Source organism: Phaethon aethereus (assembly GCF_964289735.1).
Source record: "Phaethon aethereus genome assembly, chromosome: 3".
Taxonomy (NCBI): Eukaryota; Metazoa; Chordata; class Aves; order Phaethontiformes; family Phaethontidae; genus Phaethon; species Phaethon aethereus.
The window spans coordinates 94,332,206-94,352,760 of record NC_138576.1 but is presented as its reverse complement, the minus strand read 5'-3'; the positions used below and the strand labels follow the sequence as shown (position 1 = coordinate 94,352,760).

The following is a 20,555-nucleotide window of genomic DNA, read 5'->3' as shown; positions in this document are numbered from 1 at the left end:
ATTGTAGTGTTTCTTGATACAACAAAGGCTAAGCTCCCTGCATTAGATGTGAGGACAGGCTACCAAGCCTGGGATGACCATAGGAAGCAGATGCAGTACTGCCTTCTCCACCAGTGCTAAAGTACAGCTAAGAGGCAGTAGATGGTTAGGTCACATAGCCTTTGTAGTAGGTCTGCTTCTGCCTGTGCTGGTCTGGTGTGCAGCAATCAGCACCCCTGCCAGGGCCAAGGTTTTCCATGCCTCCTCATGGGCACAGAGGGCTAAGCAGTGGGGTAAAAAAACCCCACAACCCAAATCCTACTACTGGCCTGCAGGGTTGCAGAGCTGGGTTCAAGATGGTGCAAAGAGAACAGAGAAAGGAGTGGGCACTCAGCTAGCAGGGAGACCTGGGAGAATGGACTGGAGCTTCATCAGAAAGATTATTTTTTTAATCCATGGATGGATGGATGATGTACCTTTATCAAATAAAACAAATACAAGCCCAGAAACAGTGTATCAGAGAATTATAAAATAATTAAGGTTGGAAGGGACCTCTGGACACCAACCTCCTGCTCTCAGCAGATCCAATTAGATCAGGTAGCTCAGCTACTTGTTCTGGATGAGTGTCTCCATCACTTCCTCAAGAATGCCACTCCTGTGGCACAGGAGTTGCGCTGCCCCATGCTCTGGCTGCAGGGGTGGAGATGGCTCCTGCAGCCTCAGGGGAAGGAATGGGACCTGCCTCAGGACAGCATAGCAAAGGTGTGTACCCACTAGGCGTTGCCCAAGACCAAGTCCAAGGGTGCCCATGGGAAGAGCAGTCTGATCCTAAAATTGAAAGCAGCTGTAGGTTTGTGCAGCTGGGAGCAGGGCAGGAGGGATAGGGAGTTTCCCTTGGAAAAGTGGTCTTGAAATAAACTAGCATCAGAGGCCTTTAATGTAATCACATTCTGGCCCTTCAGGGGAAGGCCTTCTCCACTGTAAATGGGAGGAAGAGCAGCAAGGTCCCTGGGTGCAACCTTCTAGACTTGGAAAGGTCAGTGCCCTCAGAAAGTAGTAGGGAGCAGGTAGGGCACAGAGAGGGCACCACTCCTGTATCTCACAAGGAGGTCTGTGTCTTGGGGGGAAAGGGGACAGAAACCTGAATAACGGAACTTCACAAGGATGTTTCCACTTTATTTTAAATTACACATGTGAGACTAAGTGTCAGACTAAGAGTGACTAATTCTTCAGTGAGCAGAAAAGCCCTCTGTAATTTCAAAGGGGAGCCTTGGAGGGGAGCAGTATCCCACTGGCCAGGCTTGCATCACCCTAAACACCAGGTTCCATCTTCCCTACTGAAGGAAGGGCAGCAGTGTCATGCTCCTGTCCCTGAGGACACATAATTGTTGCCTACAGGCAGGAATAACACCTTCCCTCACCTTACCAGCTCCTGGCCCTGCAGGGATAGTGCAGCTGGCTGAGGCGAGAGGAAAGCCAGCCACAAAGCCAGGAGGGCTGCATGGGCTCAGCCCAGGAAGGAGGTCACTGCTGGCCGCTGTGCAGGAGGCGCTGGAACAAGGAGCCATCTTTCTGGCTTAGGTGGGTGGGTGATCCCAGCTCTGCCACTCTCCCAGCTTGCATCACCAGCACACGATCCGAGTCCAAGATAGTGTTCAGCCTGTGGACAGCAAATGCCAGGACACGTGTTGGTGGATCGGAGGAGAAACACTGAATCTGCTTCCTCTGCTGTCAAGGGGTCGCCTAAGACATGCCCAGCACCAGGACCTGCAGAGCTTCTCCCTGTGCAGAGACACACTGTAGCCCAGTCCCCCAGAGAGCCTCTGCATACCGCTGAAACACACCACCCCTTAGGAGAGCACAGAGATGCCTTCCAGTTGCTGGGCATGGCAGGGCACCAGAAGTGCAAAGGGAAGCTCTGTCAAGGGAGAGCTCAGGGCATGCCTGATTCTGGGGTTGCACAAGATGTCTCCATTCCCACAGAAGAATTACTGAGTTGCTTCTGTTTGCCCTTACATTTCCTCACCTGCCACCTCCTGAGGGCAGCAGAAAGGGACTTGTGCATCAGCTGCCATTCCCCAGCAGTCTGGCATCTTTGCTCACGCTGCCACCACCAGTGGATTTGTAGTTGCCAGACTGCCAACGACATCACTTGCAGCGCACATATGCACCCAGTTCTGCCCAGACTACTAGCAGGGCAGCAACCTCTGGCCCTGGGGAAGGAAGACAGGGCAGCAGGAATGCCTTTGCATGGTCATGCACAGTTCAGTGTGAAACCACAGTCCTACAAAGCTGTAGGTTACAGAGAAGACACTGCACAGGATTTGAGCAGGTAAAAAGCATTAGAGTTCAGGATTCTGGTTACACATTCATCCCCAAAAGAAGGCCAGGTTGCAGCACTGGAAGTGACCTGGAGGGGCAATGGACAAGTACTGAGTCACTTCCCATCCTAGATTTCACCCATGCAGTTAATGGTTCACCTGAAGTTGAACAGCATGGAATAACCATGGGTACAAAACAGCCCCATCCTTACTGCTCTTCCCCCATCTCCCTTCATCCCAGTGGAAGAGGAGCTGGGGCCACCTTCAACCCAGTCTTGCCACCTTGCCTTCTGCCACTCCTTCCTCTGCTGGTTCTCCTCTCTAATTAGTCCTCCATCAGAGGTGGCCTCCCCCCACGCAACCCAAACACACACCTCAGCCCACGGTGCCCTTACCTTTCTACTCTATTTATGCATAATATCCTCAGTGTAGGAACCACATTCCCTTTACACCCCTTGTGCCTCGCTCCTATCTGATGTATTTAACAAGACCCACTGGATTCACTTGCCGCACCCACCCCACCCTGCCTGTCATCCATCACTCCCACTTCTGTGCAGGACACCAGCCCTGCCACCTGCTCATTTGTTTTTTATTTTTGTGGTAAACTTTGTGCTTTGAAAACACCCTCCATACAACCACATAACCCTTCTCCAAATTTTCCTCCACTTGGCAAGAGTGGGAGCACTGCCTAATTCTAACCCATCCCTTCTCGGTATTCACGGTATTCGTGTTTTGTCCTCTTCCCTCTGCCTGTAACTGTCTACTGTCCCCACTCCTATACTAAATCTCTCAGCTGTGGGGCAAGCACTGCTGGTCTGTCCTGCCTGGGCAGGATGTCTAGCAAGTGTCTAGGCTGGGACTAAAACTTTGGGTTCTGGAAAACAGAACTACCCAGCATTCTGCTGCCCCCGGCCAGGAGCTGGCTGCAGCCCTCCACCGCCGGCTGTCCTGCAGTGCCCTCTACTGAGCCAGAGACACCTGCTCCTCCCGGGTCTCCATGCTGTTCCTTTCTGTAGGATACTTCTCCGTTGGTCCCTGCCCTAATTTGGCAGAACGACAAGGTCCGATTCTCTCCCCCGGTCCCAGTAGGCAGTGTCCAGGAAGAGCCATCTGCCATACAATGCGGCGTTTTGCCCTCCTGCTGTCCCCCAATTTCTGGATACAACGTTTTCACATCCAATTGTTCCCCGCACTCAGGGGCTGATAAAGCGGAAAAGGCAAATAGGCAAAGTCCAGCCTTTTGCACTTGAAAAGCCTCATCATGGAGACCTCCCTGCTCAGCTCATACCCCAGGCACAGCAGGCACAGCCACCACTCCCTGTGAGCAGTAGGATGAATTTAGGCATAGAGGGCTGCTTCCTCTGTACCTGTGAGCAATCGTCAAAACAGTTTTGTCAGCGAAGCGCTGGCGGATGGTCTGCTGCAGCAGCTGGTCTGTCTTCTGATCCACGCTGGCTGTGGCCTCATCAATGCACAGCACCTGCCAGGGACAGAAAGTGAAGGGAGCTTCCAAGCACCATGTCGGAGGACCCAATCCCTGCCCAGGGACTGCCTGAGAAGGTAACACAGGTTGTCTGTTCCCACTATATTCCAACTCTGGAACATGACCATCAGCAGTTCACCCTCCCCCTCCCTCCGATGGAGGCAGGGCACTCACCTTGGCCTGCGTCAGGAGGGCTCTTGCCAGACACAGCAGCTGTCTCTGTCCCACAGATAGACTCTTTCCTCTCTCTCCCAGCTCGCTGTCCAATCCACCTGCAGGGGTCAAGCTCAGCAGTCACCCCACCAGGCTCTGCACAGGGACCCAGATGGCTCCTCCAGTCTGGAGTTTTCCCAGTAGCACTCAAAATCCTAATCTTGCTCAGGTCCGGGTCTTGGGAACTGGAGTGTTTACGCCTGGACGCAAGCAGTGACCAGCACAGAGATGCCACGCTCCCCTAGAACTAGGGGCTGGCTTCTCTCTCAGGCTCTGCTCTAACATCCACTGGGGCCTGGTCTCATCAGCAAGATCCTGCCACCCTATCCATCACCTGCCAGTCTCAGGCCACCAAATCTCAGGGAATGCCACCAGGGTCCCACCGACCTGTTCCCACCCTTGTCCTACTGTGGCCTCACCTAACCAACTCCCGACTGCATACACCTGCTGGCTCCTTTTCCTCAGCTCCCTGATTGAGCTGAGGCCTTCTTCCCTCTCCCAGTACCAGGGCTCACCAGCTTCTTCTCGCTGGGTTCAGACTCACCCATCTGAGTAAGGGCATCCTGCAGGTGGCACTGCTCCAGCACCTCATGGAGCTCAGCATCTGTCCGTTTTCCCTGGGGGTCCAGGTTCTCTCGGATTGAGCCACTGAACAAAAACGGATCCTGGGGGATGATGGCCAGCCTAGACCTGCAAGCAAACAAGAGCTGAGGGCTCATGGGGTGGGTGCTGCAGAAAAGCATTTTTTTTTTTCCCCTGGTGTGGGGTGTCTTGGCTTGCTGCGTATCTTAGAGGCACCGAGACATGGGTCACATATTCAGCCTGGTGTCCTTAGCACAGCTGATCAGAAACAACAGAGCAACTCATAAGAAGCTGCCACAATCAGACAAGAGGGTGCCATGACAGTAAGTCCTTTGCTCCTCACTCTTCCTTTTGGCATCCAACCACTGACAGCTCTCAGACTCCAGGCCCCCCAGCTGCCCTCCACTCTGCTCAGCCCTCCATACCTCAGCTCCTCCAAGCCCACCAGCTGGCTGTCAACACCATCCAGGAGAATCCGGCCTGATTTGAGCTCCAGCATGCGGAAAAGGGCCAAGAAAAGAGTGGATTTTCCAGATCCTGTGCGACCCACAATCCCCACCTTCTCTCCAGGGTAAACAGTGAAGTTCACACCGTCAAGCGCATTGGGCAAGCCTGCTCGGTAGGCCAGGACCACCTGCTGGAATTCCACAAGGCCCTGGCTTGGCCAGTCAGCAGCAACCTAAGAAGAATACCATAGTGAGACAGGGTATGATGTCACCTTCAGCCTCACATCGCCACAGGCCAAGCCCCATCCATCCCTTTGGATGGTTGCGTGGCTTCTGAGCAGACCCAATGCACAGCCCAGCTCCATCTCCATCCCACTCCTAGGCTTTTTTTTTTTTCCCCTCACAGCTAGGACTTGGGACCTGTTCTGCTCTCCTACCCCTTCCTGTCATTCTAGCCTTCACCAGCTCCTGCCAGAGATTCATCCCCTCCAGGAGATGTACCAGTAAAGGATGAGCGATCAAGATGGTTTCTGTGTGTGAGGGCCCTCCACCCATTCACTGGAATCCTGTGATGTCCCCAGGAGGCAAGTGCACGGCACAGAGCCAGAAGATGGGACAGTCCCTCAGCATGTATTTTGAGCTTTTACCTGGACCAGTTTATCCTGGGACTCCATGGGAATGTCTGTGGTGTATTCCTCTGTCCGCTCCACACTCACCATCATGGTCTCTGTCAGAGTGAAGCTAGAAATGAGGCCTGAGAGCAGGTTCGTGACAGTCAGGGCATATGAGAGCGCAAGGCCCACAAGTCCTGTAAGGACAAAAGCGTAACCAAGAATGTTACCGGCAGGGAAGGACCTGGGATCTTGGTGGCAGTCCAAAGAAACAAGGGAGAAGTCAGCACTCTGGAATCTGGGATCCCACTCTAGGATGGGGACATGCAGGAGGAGGGACAGGGGCTGAAGCACTGCACTGTGGGCGACTTGCAGCAGGACAGGGAGTAGGAGCTCTGGATCCCACCCTGGTGTAGGGAGATGTGAAGCTCTGGACTAGGAGAGGAGGAACCCCTGGGCCACAGCCTAGAGGTGGGCACAGAACAATCCCTGGCAGCCAACCTGGATTTCCCTGTTGCTTCTGGTGCTGGATGATGGCAGTTCCTGCAATAGTGGTAACCACAGCAACCCCAATCATCTGCAGGCGGATGTCCAGCCACTGCATCGCTGTGTTGCTTGCAAAGAGGCAGCGCTGGTTTTGCTCCAGGTGCAGCTCATTCTCCAACTCAAACCTGGCAGGTATACAACAGAGGTTTGCACCACCCAACCTCCATTCCTGCCACCCTATAACCAGCCCCACATCAGGATGGCCCTGGTCTATAAAGCCAAAGCTCTGGCTCTCTGGGTCCTCTTTCTTTCCACTCACCTCTGTGTTGCCCGCATGGCTCTGATGCTACTCAGTCCCGAGAGGGTCTCTGAGAAGTGAGTGTAAATGGGAGACAGGGTGACACTGTAAAGGCGCTTGAGTTCCCGAGACGTGCGCCGGTAATAGCGCTGGATGGAGAAGTAGAGAACAGCCAGAGGAAGTAAGACCAGACTAATCCAAGGGAGGCCATAGGTGATTATCACCAGCATTCCCAGGAGCCTGTACAGGTTGGCCAGGAAGATGTTGAGGATAAATGGCAGACTGTCATCCACACAGTACAGGTCTGAGGAGAAGCGGTTCAGGATACGGCCTGTTGGTGTGGTGTCAAAGAAGGTGACTGTGGCCTGGCAACAAGTGAACCAGAAAGTAAGACTTGGTCAGCTGCAGTGAGATCCAGCCACAGAACAGTGCCTAGAGGAGCAGCACCAAGGCTGAAGTAGATAAGGTCACGAAGGGGTGGCCACCACAGCCTCCTTCCTTTCTTCAGCTGGAAGAGAAATCTCAGACCCCAAAGCCAGCATTCACTTGCAGCCAAACAACTCGGGCTGTTCACATGGTAAATGGAAGGAGAACTTCTGTGGCGAATGGCAGATAGCTATCAAGACAGCAGTCACTCAGATCCCATACTGGTCCACCAGTAGCCAGTGAGACAACCCTCTAAACCTAGCCTCTAATCCTATTTTCTAATCCTCTAATCCTAGCTCTAGCCTGAGGACACAAGGGAGCCCAAACCCTAAAGAAAGTTAACTCGTACATACCGGCACCAGCCCTAAATCTTGCTTAATGACTCCTTTCAATGTCATCTGAATCTGAGCTCACGATCCTGCAAAAGCTACTATGATTCAATCTGCCCTCATCTTGGCTATATAGCTAAGCCTAATGAGTGAACAGATGCAGGTGCCAGCCATAAAACAGCTCTCCATGGAATGGAACAAGCCTTACAGGACATATAGCTCACTGGCCCCTTGTGCTGGCTGTGGTACAGCTCTTTTTGGATATAGTCCCAAGGACAGCTGATCAGCTAATACCAGCAGCAACCCTAATCCACCTCCCAAACCCTTACTCCCAACTATGGGAAGAACATCAGGGCAGAGTGCCTTGCAGGAGCCCCAGCCTGTCCTGGACTTTCTGACCATTACCTTTAGAGTCCTCTGGAGTAGTCGGCTGTGAATGACAGTGGCAGCACGGATAGTGCCGTAAGCAAAGAGGAAGGCTCGAAGAATGGTGAAGAGGGAGTTGGCTCCTGCAATGCTCCCATAAACAATCAGGTAGAACTTCACATCCAGTGAATGATTGGAAGGGACTGGGGTGGCATCCAGGGCTTGAATAGGGGAGCTGGAACACAGAAGGAGGAAGATTATGAATCTGACAAGGTTCCTATGACAGTAAATTCACAGACAGGGCATGAGAACCCAGGAGTACATTCAAGGGGAAACCAGGATACTTCAACCTGATACTCCTGTGAAAGAGCACCCCTTTGGCATGCTGGGACAAACACTCTGATTACTATGGAGTTAGGTGTCTTCCATCAGCCCCAGGCAGGAGCCGTTTGGGCACCTCATCAGGTCAGAGATTTCGATTCTCTTTCTTTGTCAAAGCAGCCACACAGATCCCCTGCAGCAGGGTGGTCAGTTTATTCCCGTTCTTAACAAGGATCTTCACAGGAAATGCACTTAAGGGCAAAACGGGAGTGTGTTTCCAGCTGCCTTTAGCATCTCCTGACCACCATTCACTTACACAAGCCCAACAATGGAGAAGAGAAGCAGCTCTGGGGAAGGTGGGGAAGCTGAGCAGACCATCACAGAGGTATTTGCTGCCTGGGATATGCTGGAGATCCAGTGTGACAGCCACCAATCTGAGATATTTCTGGATGCTGCAGAGGAAGACAGACTGCATAAAGAGGGATTCAACCCTCAAATCAGCAAATATGAAGCAGAAAAGCTGCAGAGGAAGTTGCTGGACAACTTTTGTTACTGTCTCACTGCCCAGTCTTGTCCTCTGCTGCCTTCATTCTCCACTGTTAGTAGTGGAGCAGGAGCAAGGCAACAGCCTTGAGCTGCAGCAGCAACAGGGTACTGCTAGAGCAGCAGACATGCAACTGCAGCAGTGAGACGACAGATGCTGTTCCCACATGTGCCCCCTCCCAACTGTGCTACTTCAATTTTGGGAAGAGAAAAGAAGTCTTCCTGCTGCAGGGAGAGCGTGTAAACCCCTGGCCTCTTTTATTACCTGGACTCCACACAACCAGGAACAAGAGGAGAGTAATGTCTAAAGAGAGATATGCTGCTGGGCCACTGCCTCACCTTGCATCAGGAGCAGTGAGAAGAGGATGGATAATGCCAAGCAGCTGCCCACTGCCCGCCAATATGCCTTGTACACCTGAAAAGCCACTGCCCCTTCTTTCTTCTCTTCCTCTTTGTGGATGTGATGATTGTTTTGGGTTGATTCTTCTGCCTCTGTCTCTATGGCGTCTTCTTGGCCCTGTTCATCAAGGGCTGTGGGAATGGAGGCAAAAGCAAAGGTCAGTGCAATGTAAGTTCCTCCTGAAGCTGCTCCTTGCTGTGCATAGAGCAAGTCTAGGCTGTGAGGGAGACTTTTCTTCCCTCCTCTCTCCCCTTTCAAGACAGGTGCACCAATCCTGGCAGACCTTCATCTAAAGTTGGACCACAAGTGGAACAACAGATTCAAATACTGCTCCAGCCCAACACCCAACGATACATCAGCCTCCTCTCTCCCTCTATGCACACACTATGCACAGACCAGCACTGTCACAGTGGAGCAAGGTGGTGGGAGCTCTGCTCTAAGGCCAGCAGCCATCAGGTACAGGTTCTGTCTGGGTATTCAACTGAGCTGTGTTGCCCCAGCCACCCTCAAGCTTGCCAGGTATAGACCTTTATCCTTCCGCCTCTTGTCCATATCCTTGAACTTGGGGAAGGCTTCCACGAGTGGCAGGATATCAGCTGGTGTGCCTGCAAAGAGAGACATACAAATGCTTCAGTCTGTGAGGAACAGATCCCAGCTACTTACTGCCTCTTGCTATGAAATGGCCCAGTTTTCTCATAATGTTCCCTATTTTGTCTCACAGCACCTGCACCCTTGAAGGCCCTACTCCATACAACCTGCCATGGTCTTCTGCCTTGTCAGCTTCCCACTTCTAGGGCTGTCCTGTTTTATCCATGCATACGCACATTCCCTTCCACCCCATCTTTGCACACATGCAGTGTCCTCAAACTCTTTATCATTGAGTTCCCCACTAGTTAATCCTAATCCCTTATGTTCATCTTTGCTCAAGCCATTTCAAGACTGGCACATAGGCACAAATGAATACCTGAGAAAACAGCCAGTGTACCTGTCTTAACTATCCTGCCATTGTCTATCAACAACAAGGCATCGACCTTCTCCAAAAACTCCGTCCTGTGGGTGCAAAGGATCCTGGTTTTGTGTTTAAGAACTCCGAGAATACATTTCTGCATAAGATGGTTGGCTACATCTGCATCAACAGCAGCCAGGGGATCATCAAGGAGGTAAAGCTCTTTCTCCTGAGAGGGAGACAAAAGACAAGGATACAGCTGCTATCCCTAAGAGAGCAGGCAGTGCTGTAGGCAAAAGCGCAAGTACCTCTGTGTGGCACACTGCCAGCACCTTTAGGCCAGTACAATGCGGTTTGAAACATGCTGCCAGAGCACATCATACAGCTGGGTGCTTCCAGCTTCTTTACATCTGACTTGGCATTGGGCACAGTCTGCCACAGCATGACTGCTTTGCTATTTACCTGGTAAACGGCTCTGGCAAGGGCTATTCGAGCCTTCTGTCCCCCACTGAGTGTCACACCATTTTCACCCACCTCTGTCTGGTCACCTGCTGGTAAAATCTAAAACATGCAAGAAATCCATTTAGAAGGGACAGGAAACTACTGGGGACCCAAAACCAGAACACTGGGATACCTCTCCTGCCTCTGGCAGTAATTCCTTAGGGTGACACCTTACCAAAAATTAAACAATGCAGATAACTGGCATTTATGCAACTAAACTCTCTTACACTCCATCTGTACTACCCAATGAAAACAACTTCTGGTCCGAGATAACTCTGAAATTGCACCTGGGAATTTTCTGGGAGAGGAAGAGCTGTGCCTGCACCAAAATCATGCCAGGGCCCATCCAAAGCATTTAGCAGTAGAAACTACAGTTTCAGTAGCTGGAAACAGTTTCCTCTTGATTTGGTAGCATAGGCATAGTACACTACTTCTCAAATAAGTATCTTGCCTTTACAGATTATTCGTAACTCCTGCCAAAGCAAACAGGAGCTCCTAGGGCTTGGCACTTCAGAAAATCAGGCATCAGGTTATAAACTTGGAGAAGCCTACCTTCCTATCATATGTAACAGCCAGGTTTACTGGCTAATATAGCCATAAGCCTCAAACCTAGAATATGTGTATTACTGATGGGAGGACCACAGACTCAGCCCTTCCAGATCCTAGCTCCTGCTGATCCAAAAAAGCATCAGCTGTTGATAGGTTCTGCCTGAAAAAAACAGCGGTCATCAGCTCTGCAAGAACATCTCCTTTCCCCACAATCAAGAGTTTTTGTCTCAGCAGCAGAAGAAACCACCCAAAGTGCTACCAGAGTGACTTCACACCTTAAAGAACGATGGGGCCAGGTATGGTCTGGGATTGGTAATCAGAGTAATGCTGTGGGACATTGGACAAGTAGTCTATAGCCTGAAAGAATGAGAACTGCTCCCAGCGAGGCTCAGGCTGGATGCAAAAGCTGTCCAAGACGACCAAGGCAGGTTTACAGTTTAGGCACTTACATTCAGGTCCTCAGACAGAGCACAGGCCTCCACCACCTCATCATACAGCCTGGCATCATATTCCCGCCCAAAAAGAATGTTCTCCCGGACAGTGGTAAACTGTATCCAAGGCTCCTGTGTGGCAAGACCAAATCCGTGCTCCAGGTCACAAACATACACTTGTCCACCTTGTCTGCAAGCACACCAAAAGTGGGTGGAAACGGCAACAAAGGAGAACTGTTGGCAAATCAAATGGCCTACAAATAGGGATCGCACTGGATAGTCCCTGCCTGCCGTGGCATGGAGGGACCAGGCAGAAAGGAGTCTTAAGGCTACTTACTTAATGAGCTCTCCAGCGATGGCTGCAAGCAGAGAGCTTTTGCCAGAGCCAACCTTCCCAACAACCCCCAGGAGCATCCCCTGCAAAGGGAAAGAAAAATGAGCAACTTTATGCGCTAATACTGGGTGGCTTGTCCAGATTTCCCAAGCCACACGTAGCCTGTAAGAAAGTTGACTGCTCTCTTAAACTACAACTATCTCACAGGTTCAGCAGCAGAGCTGGGTACAGTTGTTGGGTAAACCAGACTCCTGAGATGGCAGGACACAAGTCTGCAAGGAGCGTTAACTCTGGAGCTCAGCTGTGTTCCCTGCCCAGTCCTCTCCTGCAGCAGTGGTGGAAAGCAGAGGGAGCTGGTTCATCTCTTGTCTGTGAGCCATGCCTGGATCTCCTCCAGCACCCTTCAGCTCTGAGATGTGGTATGTGCCCTGTGCCTTTTGACCAAGAGAAAATTTTGATGCATGGCTCATAAGGCCAGGAACACATGAAAACATGCCACCCCTGCTCCATTATTTGGCTTCTCCAGTGTCATTCTTCTCTGTTACCTCCTGCATCCTTACTCACCTTTCTCACTGACAGATTCTCAATGTGCAGTTGCAGAGTGCCTGTGGATAAGGGCTGCCTGGTGCTTTCTTCCTCAGCTGGTGCCCATGAGAAGGCTGCACATCGCATCTCCATGGCAGTAGCAGTACCTGAAGGGTTATCTGCAAGAGAAAAGCAGCACAGCATTGCACTACGAGAAGGTCAGAAAACGAAAGGTACCTGGCATCACAAATACTATCAGCTTTGTTCACAAACGGATGAGACCACAGACTGGGCACCGCCATGATGCTCTTGACCCAACCACAGAATGAGATGCTTGCCTACCGACTTGTCCTTAAACTTATACCTCCCACCTCTCTCCTCCAGCTCCCACCAGACACACATGGTGACCTTCTGGCTGTCAGGGAGACACTATAAGGATAACCCGGTTTTATTATGGTTGAAGGTAAAAGAATGGCAGGGAGCTAGCAAAAGGCAAGGAAGTAGAGAAAATGAGCTGAGATAGCTAGGAAAGGGGCACCCACTCAAGCCTTTGTGCTACGCAAAGCCAAGGTTGTTGATGGCTTCAGTGTTAAGAGGAGCTTTGGTCAGAGGAGGGAGCAGCTTCTTCTAAAGGGACACTAATGGCAGGGCTCCATGGGGACAAGCAATGGCCTATGGTTGGTAAACAGGAATGTTACAGCCTTGTCTCATGTTTTCCACAAAAATGAAGTGCCTTCACTCTGCCTCTGACAACCAAACATCTTGAGTCATGGGGTGACAGCCAGCTTCCCTCCAGTGCTGCCCCTGGGCCTCACACCTCAGGTCTCTGCTCCAAATGCTGCCCTGCCTAGGGCCCCAAGCCCAGCAGCATCCTTTGCCATTACCTAGGGTATAATAAGCTTCCAGGTCCTGGTCCATGAGCTCAAGAAAACGCTGGATTCGATCCAGGGAAACTTTGGCTTCCAAGGTCCCATTCAAAACCCATGGGAAGCTGTTGAGGGGGAGAATGAGCATCCCGACAAGAGCCAATGCCGTGAACACCTGCACGGGTAAGGAAACAGCCATGAGTTGGAGGCAGTACATCCCTTGCATCTTATATCCTCCAAAGAGCTTCACCAGTGAGAGCCTGAAGAGCTCTGGGGAGACATGGGCTGTGTTCATTTCCCAGAGAAGATGCCTCAGGACTGCAGCCCCACTGTAGATTGCCCCTGCACACTCCCTACTGCCTACTCACCTTTGTTGCAGTGAGCTGGTGACCCAACAGGACATAGGTGATGAAGATGGCAATGGAGACAACAACAGGCAGTGCTGCCCACAGATACACGCACACAGCATCCAAGTACTTGATGGCTCGTAACTTCTGCAGCTCTTTAGCCCGGCAGGCATTTATCCTGGTGCTGAGGTGCTTCTCCCAGGCATAAAACTTGATCACACGAATGCCACATAGGAACTCTGTCATTAGCTGCAAGCAAAGAGGAAAAACACATAGACCAACCGATACCTGCCTAATACACCAAATGCCAGCTACACATCTGGGCTTGGACCAGGTTTGTAGTTGCCTCCTGCTAATGGCCAGGCTACATATACCAGGAACCATTTATTGCTAACAAAGACATAAACTCAAGTGGCAGCTACTGGGAACTTTGCTCTCACTCATTCCACCAGCTTCCTCAGCCATCTGTGCTGTGTACGGCTCAGGAAAAGGCAAAATATTACACTACTACCGAACTGAAGGATGTGTAACATAGGTGAAGGGACATGTGGAATTAATGGCTCCAGTTACCTATGTTGGCCTGATAGTGCCTTGAGATAATACCACCTGACTCTCAGGCCTGGTGCTGCCATGACACAGCTAGTCTGTATCCAGAGCCTGGCTGGCTCACATCCAGCAGCTCAGGTGTCCCTGCAGCATGTTGCTCTCTCATTCCTCCTCTCAGGTCAGCATGTGCAGAGCAACCCAAGATGTGTCTGTACCTGACATTAAACTAAAAAGTGAGAGTTCATTCAGCAAACCAGCCTTGCAATAGTTGAAGAAGGTCCAACATACCCCATACAACTAGATGCACTAGATGCATTTCTCTTCTGTCAGGAAGAGAAGTATTTTTAAAGCTCCCAACAGGTCTTCCATGGAGCTGACATGTTTCATGCTTCCAAAGCATGACAGAAACAGCGAGTGAAAATGCCATCCCCTCACATCAGAGATATAAGGCTAAAAGGTGGGAATCAAATGTTTGACACGTGGCAAGGAGAGAGATGGCACTGCAAATACGCAGAAAGCAGTGGAAAACTTGACTGAAGGTGCCACACCTTCACCTATATCCTTATATAGGATATATAACACCTTATATCACCAAGTGATATAAAAACACTACGTCTGTAACCATTTTCTCTGTCCAGACTGCAAGCCACCTCACCATTGATAACATTACTGGAATAATAGGAGAGAAGCATCTCTGGAGGAAGCAATCAGGAGACGTACCTTAACTACTAGAGACAGAAAAGAAGCCTGCAAAGGAACTTCAATTAGCCCAGGCGGCAAGACACTCATTAGAGGTCCACTGTCTTCTAGACAGCAAAATTGCATCACCCTGAAACACTTCTGAACCAAGTGTGTGCCCTCTCTGGCATTTTTACCCAACAGCTGTGATTCAATTAATCTGCTTGGGATCACGGCAAGCAGCCAAAAAGCCAATGTTCTAGGGACAAACAGGGAGAAAATATATAGCAACAAACTCAGAGAGTCACCAGCTGCCCCTCACCTTGACCCGTGTGTCCTTGTGTTTCAGCATCTCCTTGTTGTTCATCATGATGCGGTTGGCTATGACCTTGTTGATGGGCACAAGCAGCAGTGCCAGGGCCAAGCCTCCCAGAAAGGCGACCCCCACTTGCTGGTAGAGGAGGTAGAGGGTAATGGCAAACTGGAAAGGCAGGCTCCACACCTCATGGAAGCTGACGCAAAAGTTGACCAACCTGCTGGTGTCTGTGCTCATGAAGTTGACTATTTCCCCCACAGTGAAGCGTGTAAGGCTGGTATTGCTGACACGCAGAGCCTTGCGATAGATGGCAGAGATGATGGCGGCCCGCACCATCAGTGTCACCTTGTTCACCTCATAGCTGAACTGATTCCGCAAGAGAGCGCCCAGGAAGGAGCCAGCAAAGAGCCCGAGGGCATAGAGCACCCCATGGCTCAGGGGCTCCTGCCGTGACTCCATAAAGTTCACCAGCAGGTTCAGAAGCAGAGGACCTGAGAAACCCAGCAGGTTGCCGGCCAGCTTGAGAAGTCCAAGGGAGTAGAAACGAAGACCAAACGCCGCATGAAGGACTGAGAAGAGTCGCACGTCCTCCTGGGCACAGTGCAAGGTGTCTGGGGCATCGCTACTCCCATTGCCTCCAGCAACGATTGGGCTAGTAAGAGACACCGTCTCCTCCTCTAGTTGGTGCAGAGCTGCTTTCTTCTGCCAGCAAGAGTAGAATCGATCACAGACCCTGGCAGCCTGGAGTTGGCGAGGAAGCACATAGACATCCTGCGGCTGTTTCAGCTTCCCCTGATAGCCATGTTTCATAAGAGGGTTCATCCAAACATAAAAGAAGCGCGAGAGCCAGCTCTCACCATCTTCTGCCACTCTCTGCCGATCAGGCACTGGGATCCCTGGCTCTGAGACGAGCTGATCTTGTTGCCAGGCGTGATTGATGGAGAGGAAGTCTTGCCTGCCAGTGGTGGGTAAAAGGTAGCCAATCACATATGCAAGCAAAGACACCAGCTGCAGGCAGAGAATGGCAAACCTGGAGGAAGCAGCAGGGTGGGCAGGGGACCAAGCTGTCCCACTTTGATAATACCACACCAGCGTGATGACGAAGGAAGGTAGGGGTAAGACAGCGAGGAGAGCCAGGGCCACAGGGCCTCTGGTAGAGCCATGAATGGACCTGCAGAACATGAGAAGAGCAAGTCCGTGTGTGAACCATGTCAGGACAGCAGTGCCGTTGGCCAGCACTTCCAGGTACACAGGGCCCAGCTCCTGCTGAGAAATGGTGGCTGGGATGGTATCAGCAAGGCATAGGCCAGCAAGTATGAAGGAGGCTGCGATCCTGCATCCCCAGCCTGGGCTGCAAGGCACCCCAAAGCCAGATCTAGAGGAGGAAAGAACAAAGACAAAATTTACACTTGAAATTCCACGACCTCTAAGTCAGTACTCCCCTTTCTTCCTCTCCTCTTCCCCCCTTTATCCATTCACTCTTAACCTCCTGGATTCACCTCCCCAGAATTGTAACTTTTTCAGACTGCAGGCATTGCTAAGCTACATCAGGTCAATATAACCCAGTCAATACCAGAGATTCAGACACTACCAGAGAATAGCATTTCTCTACAGAAATTTTTTTGCAAACTGCAATATTTTGTGGTCAAATCAGACTCCAATCCTTGAGTATTAACAAAAAAAAGTATATTTAACCTCTTTAACACAAATTCTAGATGATCAAATTCTCTGTCACATCTCTGATCCTTGATTCCTCTTGTCTTTGTGGTATTTTGTCTAGAAACATTATTTTTATCACTGTTGGTTTCAGTAATGCTGTGTATGTAAAGCCCATAATCTATTGCCCAACAAAATATTTCATTATCACTTGACTCATTATCATTTGTGGCCCTTCAGTATCAGTGAACATTGCCATGTTTATGAATTGCAGAAGAGGGTGAACATAAAAACAATTTTTGATTTCTCTGAACCCTGTATTAACTTATATACATCTTCCATGGCACCTTGGATTTATATCCTCTCCTAGAAGACTCCCAGTCTTCCCAATCCCCATTCACTGAAATTATTTTCTGTGATTTTATGCTCACTACCCTCTCTGGTCTTTCCGGATTCCTTTCTGCAATAGAGGGACCAGAGCTGTACACCATACTCTGAATTAGGACAGATGCTGGCAAATATAATAGCATAATAATATTGTGTCCTTCTCTTAACTACATATTTAGCACATCACAGGGAGATCTGATTTCCAGCCTTTGCACCCCACATCCACTCCTGCATAATAATCAAGAGCTAGACAAGTTAGTTGTCATACCTTGGAGTGCCAAGAAAGCAGGCACTGACCACTGCAAGGATCACATGAGGAATCATGTTTAATGTCAGCTGATTAAAGCAATGGCCAACGCTGCCACGAACCCACACAGGGAGTGGATCTTCTGGGCCGGTCCCACACAAACCAGCCAGGATGTTCTCCATCCTTTGCTGGAAATTCAGAGAACAAGACAAAAGCTCCTAGAGTAGAAAAGAAAAAACAGCATGAAGTACAAAACAAAAAACGTACAGCCCCAGTCCAAGGTGACTGTGACAAGAAATGAACACAGGGCTAGAAACAACTTCCTGGGTCACACAGTCCAGGCTCTGCTATTGTGCACTTGCTATCATCTACTTTACAAAATGATCAAGCTCCAGCTTAAAATAAATTATGTTGCTTGTCCCCCTAAGACACCCCAGGACCTCAATGCTCTGGGAATCTTTAGCTTTCTGCTTATTTCCAGGCTGATTTTTTCCCGTGGCCAGTTCATTCTTTTGAAATGAACAGCAGGATGTATTTGCCTTTCTGTTGATCACTCTAAAAAATATTTTGAGCTGTTTAAACTGTAATCTATCGGTTACATTTCCATCTTCAAAACAGTTCCCACAATGGTAGTCCTTAAGACAGCGTGTAACATTAAACACCCTCCAGGTGGCAGGGGAGGGGATGCTGGTGTCCGTCCAGAAAAGCAGGCGGTACCTCCAAGCTGCACGGGAGAGGGGAACCAGCAAGACTCCGTCCCCGTGTGCCGCCCCACGGGCCGAAGCACAACTGGGAAGGCCTCGGCTTTACGGCGATTTCCGCTCGCACCGGCTGGTCCCATCTCCAGCCTGGGACCGGCTGAGAGCCACAGGCTCGGCGCGGGGCCGAGCTCGGCACGCAGAAACGGGGCACTGCAGCACCGGAGCCGGGGGACCGGGCCCTGTCATAGCGGCCCTCCCAGCCTGCGCCGGTACAGCCCTCGGTGCGGGGAAGCCCTCGGTTAAGGCCCGGCCCGGCGGCTACCTCGCTGAGCCAAGGGGCAGGCGGAGCGGCTAGCACGTAGCCTGCAGCAGGCGGGACCCCCGGGGACTCCCCCCGGCCACTCCCACCGGGGCGGCGCGCAGCGGCGCCGGCAACCCCCACTACGTTCCCGCCGAACTTTGACCCCTGCCCCCCGCCGTACCGCGCTCGTACGGCAGCCCGCGCTAACCGCAGAGGGGAAGGAAACGGCGCAGAGGCGCCCCGTGCGCCTCCTCGGGGGCGGGAGGACGCGCTGCAGGCACTTGGCGGGCGCGGGGCGGGGCCGGAGTGAGACGCCGAAGGGCCGGGGCCAAGTACCTGCCGGCGGGCAGCGATGAGAGCTCGGGTCAAACCGGGCGATCCGGACCAGCGATGCCCCTGGGAGGCGGGAGCGCCAGGCCCCGGCGGCGGCCCAGGCCCGAGGCCCGGCCGCAGGGAAGGCGACGCAGGAGCAACCGCCTTCAGAGAGCCGTGCTGCTGGCAGGTAGACCATGAAGCCGAGGGAGTTCAGGAGCTCGGTCAAAAGCACAAGGCCGAGATAAGGAGGAGAAGCAAACGAATTAAACATGCAGCTGGTTGAAACTTTTATCTTCTAGTTAAAAAACGAACTACAAATCAGTCCCCGATCTTGAACAAATGCGATTTTCCCAAAAATTCTTCTAGTTCCTTCCTGGTGATCTTACTTATCCCTCCTCTCCTCCTATCGTATTTGGCCCACAGCGTCTGGCACTCCCTGAACATTTTTATACCGAGACGCACCAGACACATGTTACAGCCTTGCAGTGTAACTCTGTGGACCAGCACAGGAATATTTACACACTGCTGTGCTTTCAAAAGTCAGCACCAGCAGGTACAGCCCAGGCAGTACTTTTATGGGTATAAATGTGCTTTTACGTGTCCAGCATTCTTTGCTGGCAGCAGATGACATTACTAGAAGAGCACTTTACCAACAATAGATCAGTCTAACCAAAGTGGCAGAGCTCTCCTAGTGCAGCACTAGCCATATGAAGGAAGATCATTTTGATAACCTAAAGCAAAATTCCCTTTGTATTTAGTAGAGTACCAAGAAAACTTTCTAGACTACTTAATGCACAGTATCATACTATTTTAACTTTCCTGCTTCTCTTTTTTAAATTATGTTTGTTTTTTTTTTTTAACTTGATAGATAGATACCACATTTTCTTCAAAGATATTCTTCTCAAGACGATTTGATTGCTCAACCATTTTCCAATCTTTCAATATAGCTTCTGCAAGTAATTTTTTAAATGAACTAAAATTTCTACTGTGGAATTAAAACTGATAGTACATTTGACACATCTGGGAGAAAATATTTTCAGCACAAAATTGTCTAAATTTCCAGTTCATACAGTACTAATTGCATATACAAAAAATGTTACTTTCTTGCAACAAGCTAAACAAAACCATTCAGTTTTACCTGTATTGTGCTCGACAACTATGTTTGTCCAGAGCATAAACAGACACAGAAGCAGCATCCCCAAATACAACACTCAGTTTTCACTGCAAGAGGACATTGCATTGAGGTGGTGGTGAGTAAATGCTCAGCTTTCCAGCCGAGAGAAAACAAACCTGAGAGGACATCCAGCCTTATCCCCTCCAGACTGTCACAGCAGTAACAAGAGTCTGCAGTAAACATCAACACACCATCTGGCAATTTTATCTGCTACTGGTGATTTTAGAGCAGATGCTCTGGATACTTCACTTTCCCAAACCCTCCCTCAGTACTCTCTCTTGCAAGGAAAAATTAACATATCCCTGTAAATAATTCATCACAGGTAGCAAACTTTACTTTCAACAGGCAGCTCCTCAGAGATATAAAAAAGCGTTCTCTGAGCTTAGAAGTGTTATCAGTGGGGTGCTGAGGAACAAAAATATCACTAACATTCTCATCTGAGAGAACTGAGCGACCTGGCTGAGGGAGTGTGAAACAGCTAAGAGCAAGAGCTTGGAAGCCACAGTACCCTCTAACCATAGTTTCCCTGAAAGGAGCAGGAGAAGAGCACAGTTCTCCTAAACCTATGTATATATAGTTGCAAGGCTGCCTTTTCTTTTGACCAAGATAGCTACTGATACTGTGTGCTGTGTGTATTTGGCCAGTCTGCTCTTTCTCCCACAGGTCATCCAAAGGTTTCTAGAATAAACTTTCCTGTAGAGGCCTTGATAGTAAGTTTCATGTCCTTTCTCCTCAAGGAAGCTTCCCTTCAAAAAAAATGCTGTGAAAGCAGCAACTCTCAAGACAGTAAATAGGTGATGTGTGAGGCTGGAACATGAGCTGCACATGAGTGAAACTTTCAGATTTTGTGGTTCTGATGTCTTACATATTTGCAAAAGGAAAAAAAAAACAAACAAAAAACACAACCAAACAACTACTTCCCCTTAGTAAG

At 50.4% G+C, this 20,555-nt stretch overlaps 1 protein-coding gene across 1 annotated transcript; it reads right to left on the bottom strand.

Moving 5' to 3' along the window:
- Positions 1-1,503: 1,503 nt before the first annotated feature.
- ABCC10 (ATP binding cassette subfamily C member 10) lies at positions 1,504-17,315 on the bottom strand (the record flags this gene model as incomplete). Its single annotated transcript, XM_081997722.1, has 21 exons — positions 1,504-1,639; positions 3,668-3,780; positions 3,958-4,055; positions 4,541-4,686; positions 5,004-5,257; positions 5,672-5,832; positions 6,137-6,306; positions 6,441-6,784; positions 7,580-7,775; positions 8,178-8,313; positions 8,744-8,935; positions 9,332-9,409; positions 9,790-9,979; positions 10,213-10,311; positions 11,250-11,421; positions 11,569-11,648; positions 12,130-12,269; positions 12,975-13,131; positions 13,325-13,552; positions 14,850-16,218; positions 17,155-17,315. 21 exons carry the CDS (start codon positions 17,313-17,315, stop codon positions 1,504-1,506), a joined length of 4,620 nt encoding a protein of 1,539 aa, XP_081853848.1.
- Between the last annotated feature and the right edge of the window lie 3,240 nt (positions 17,316-20,555).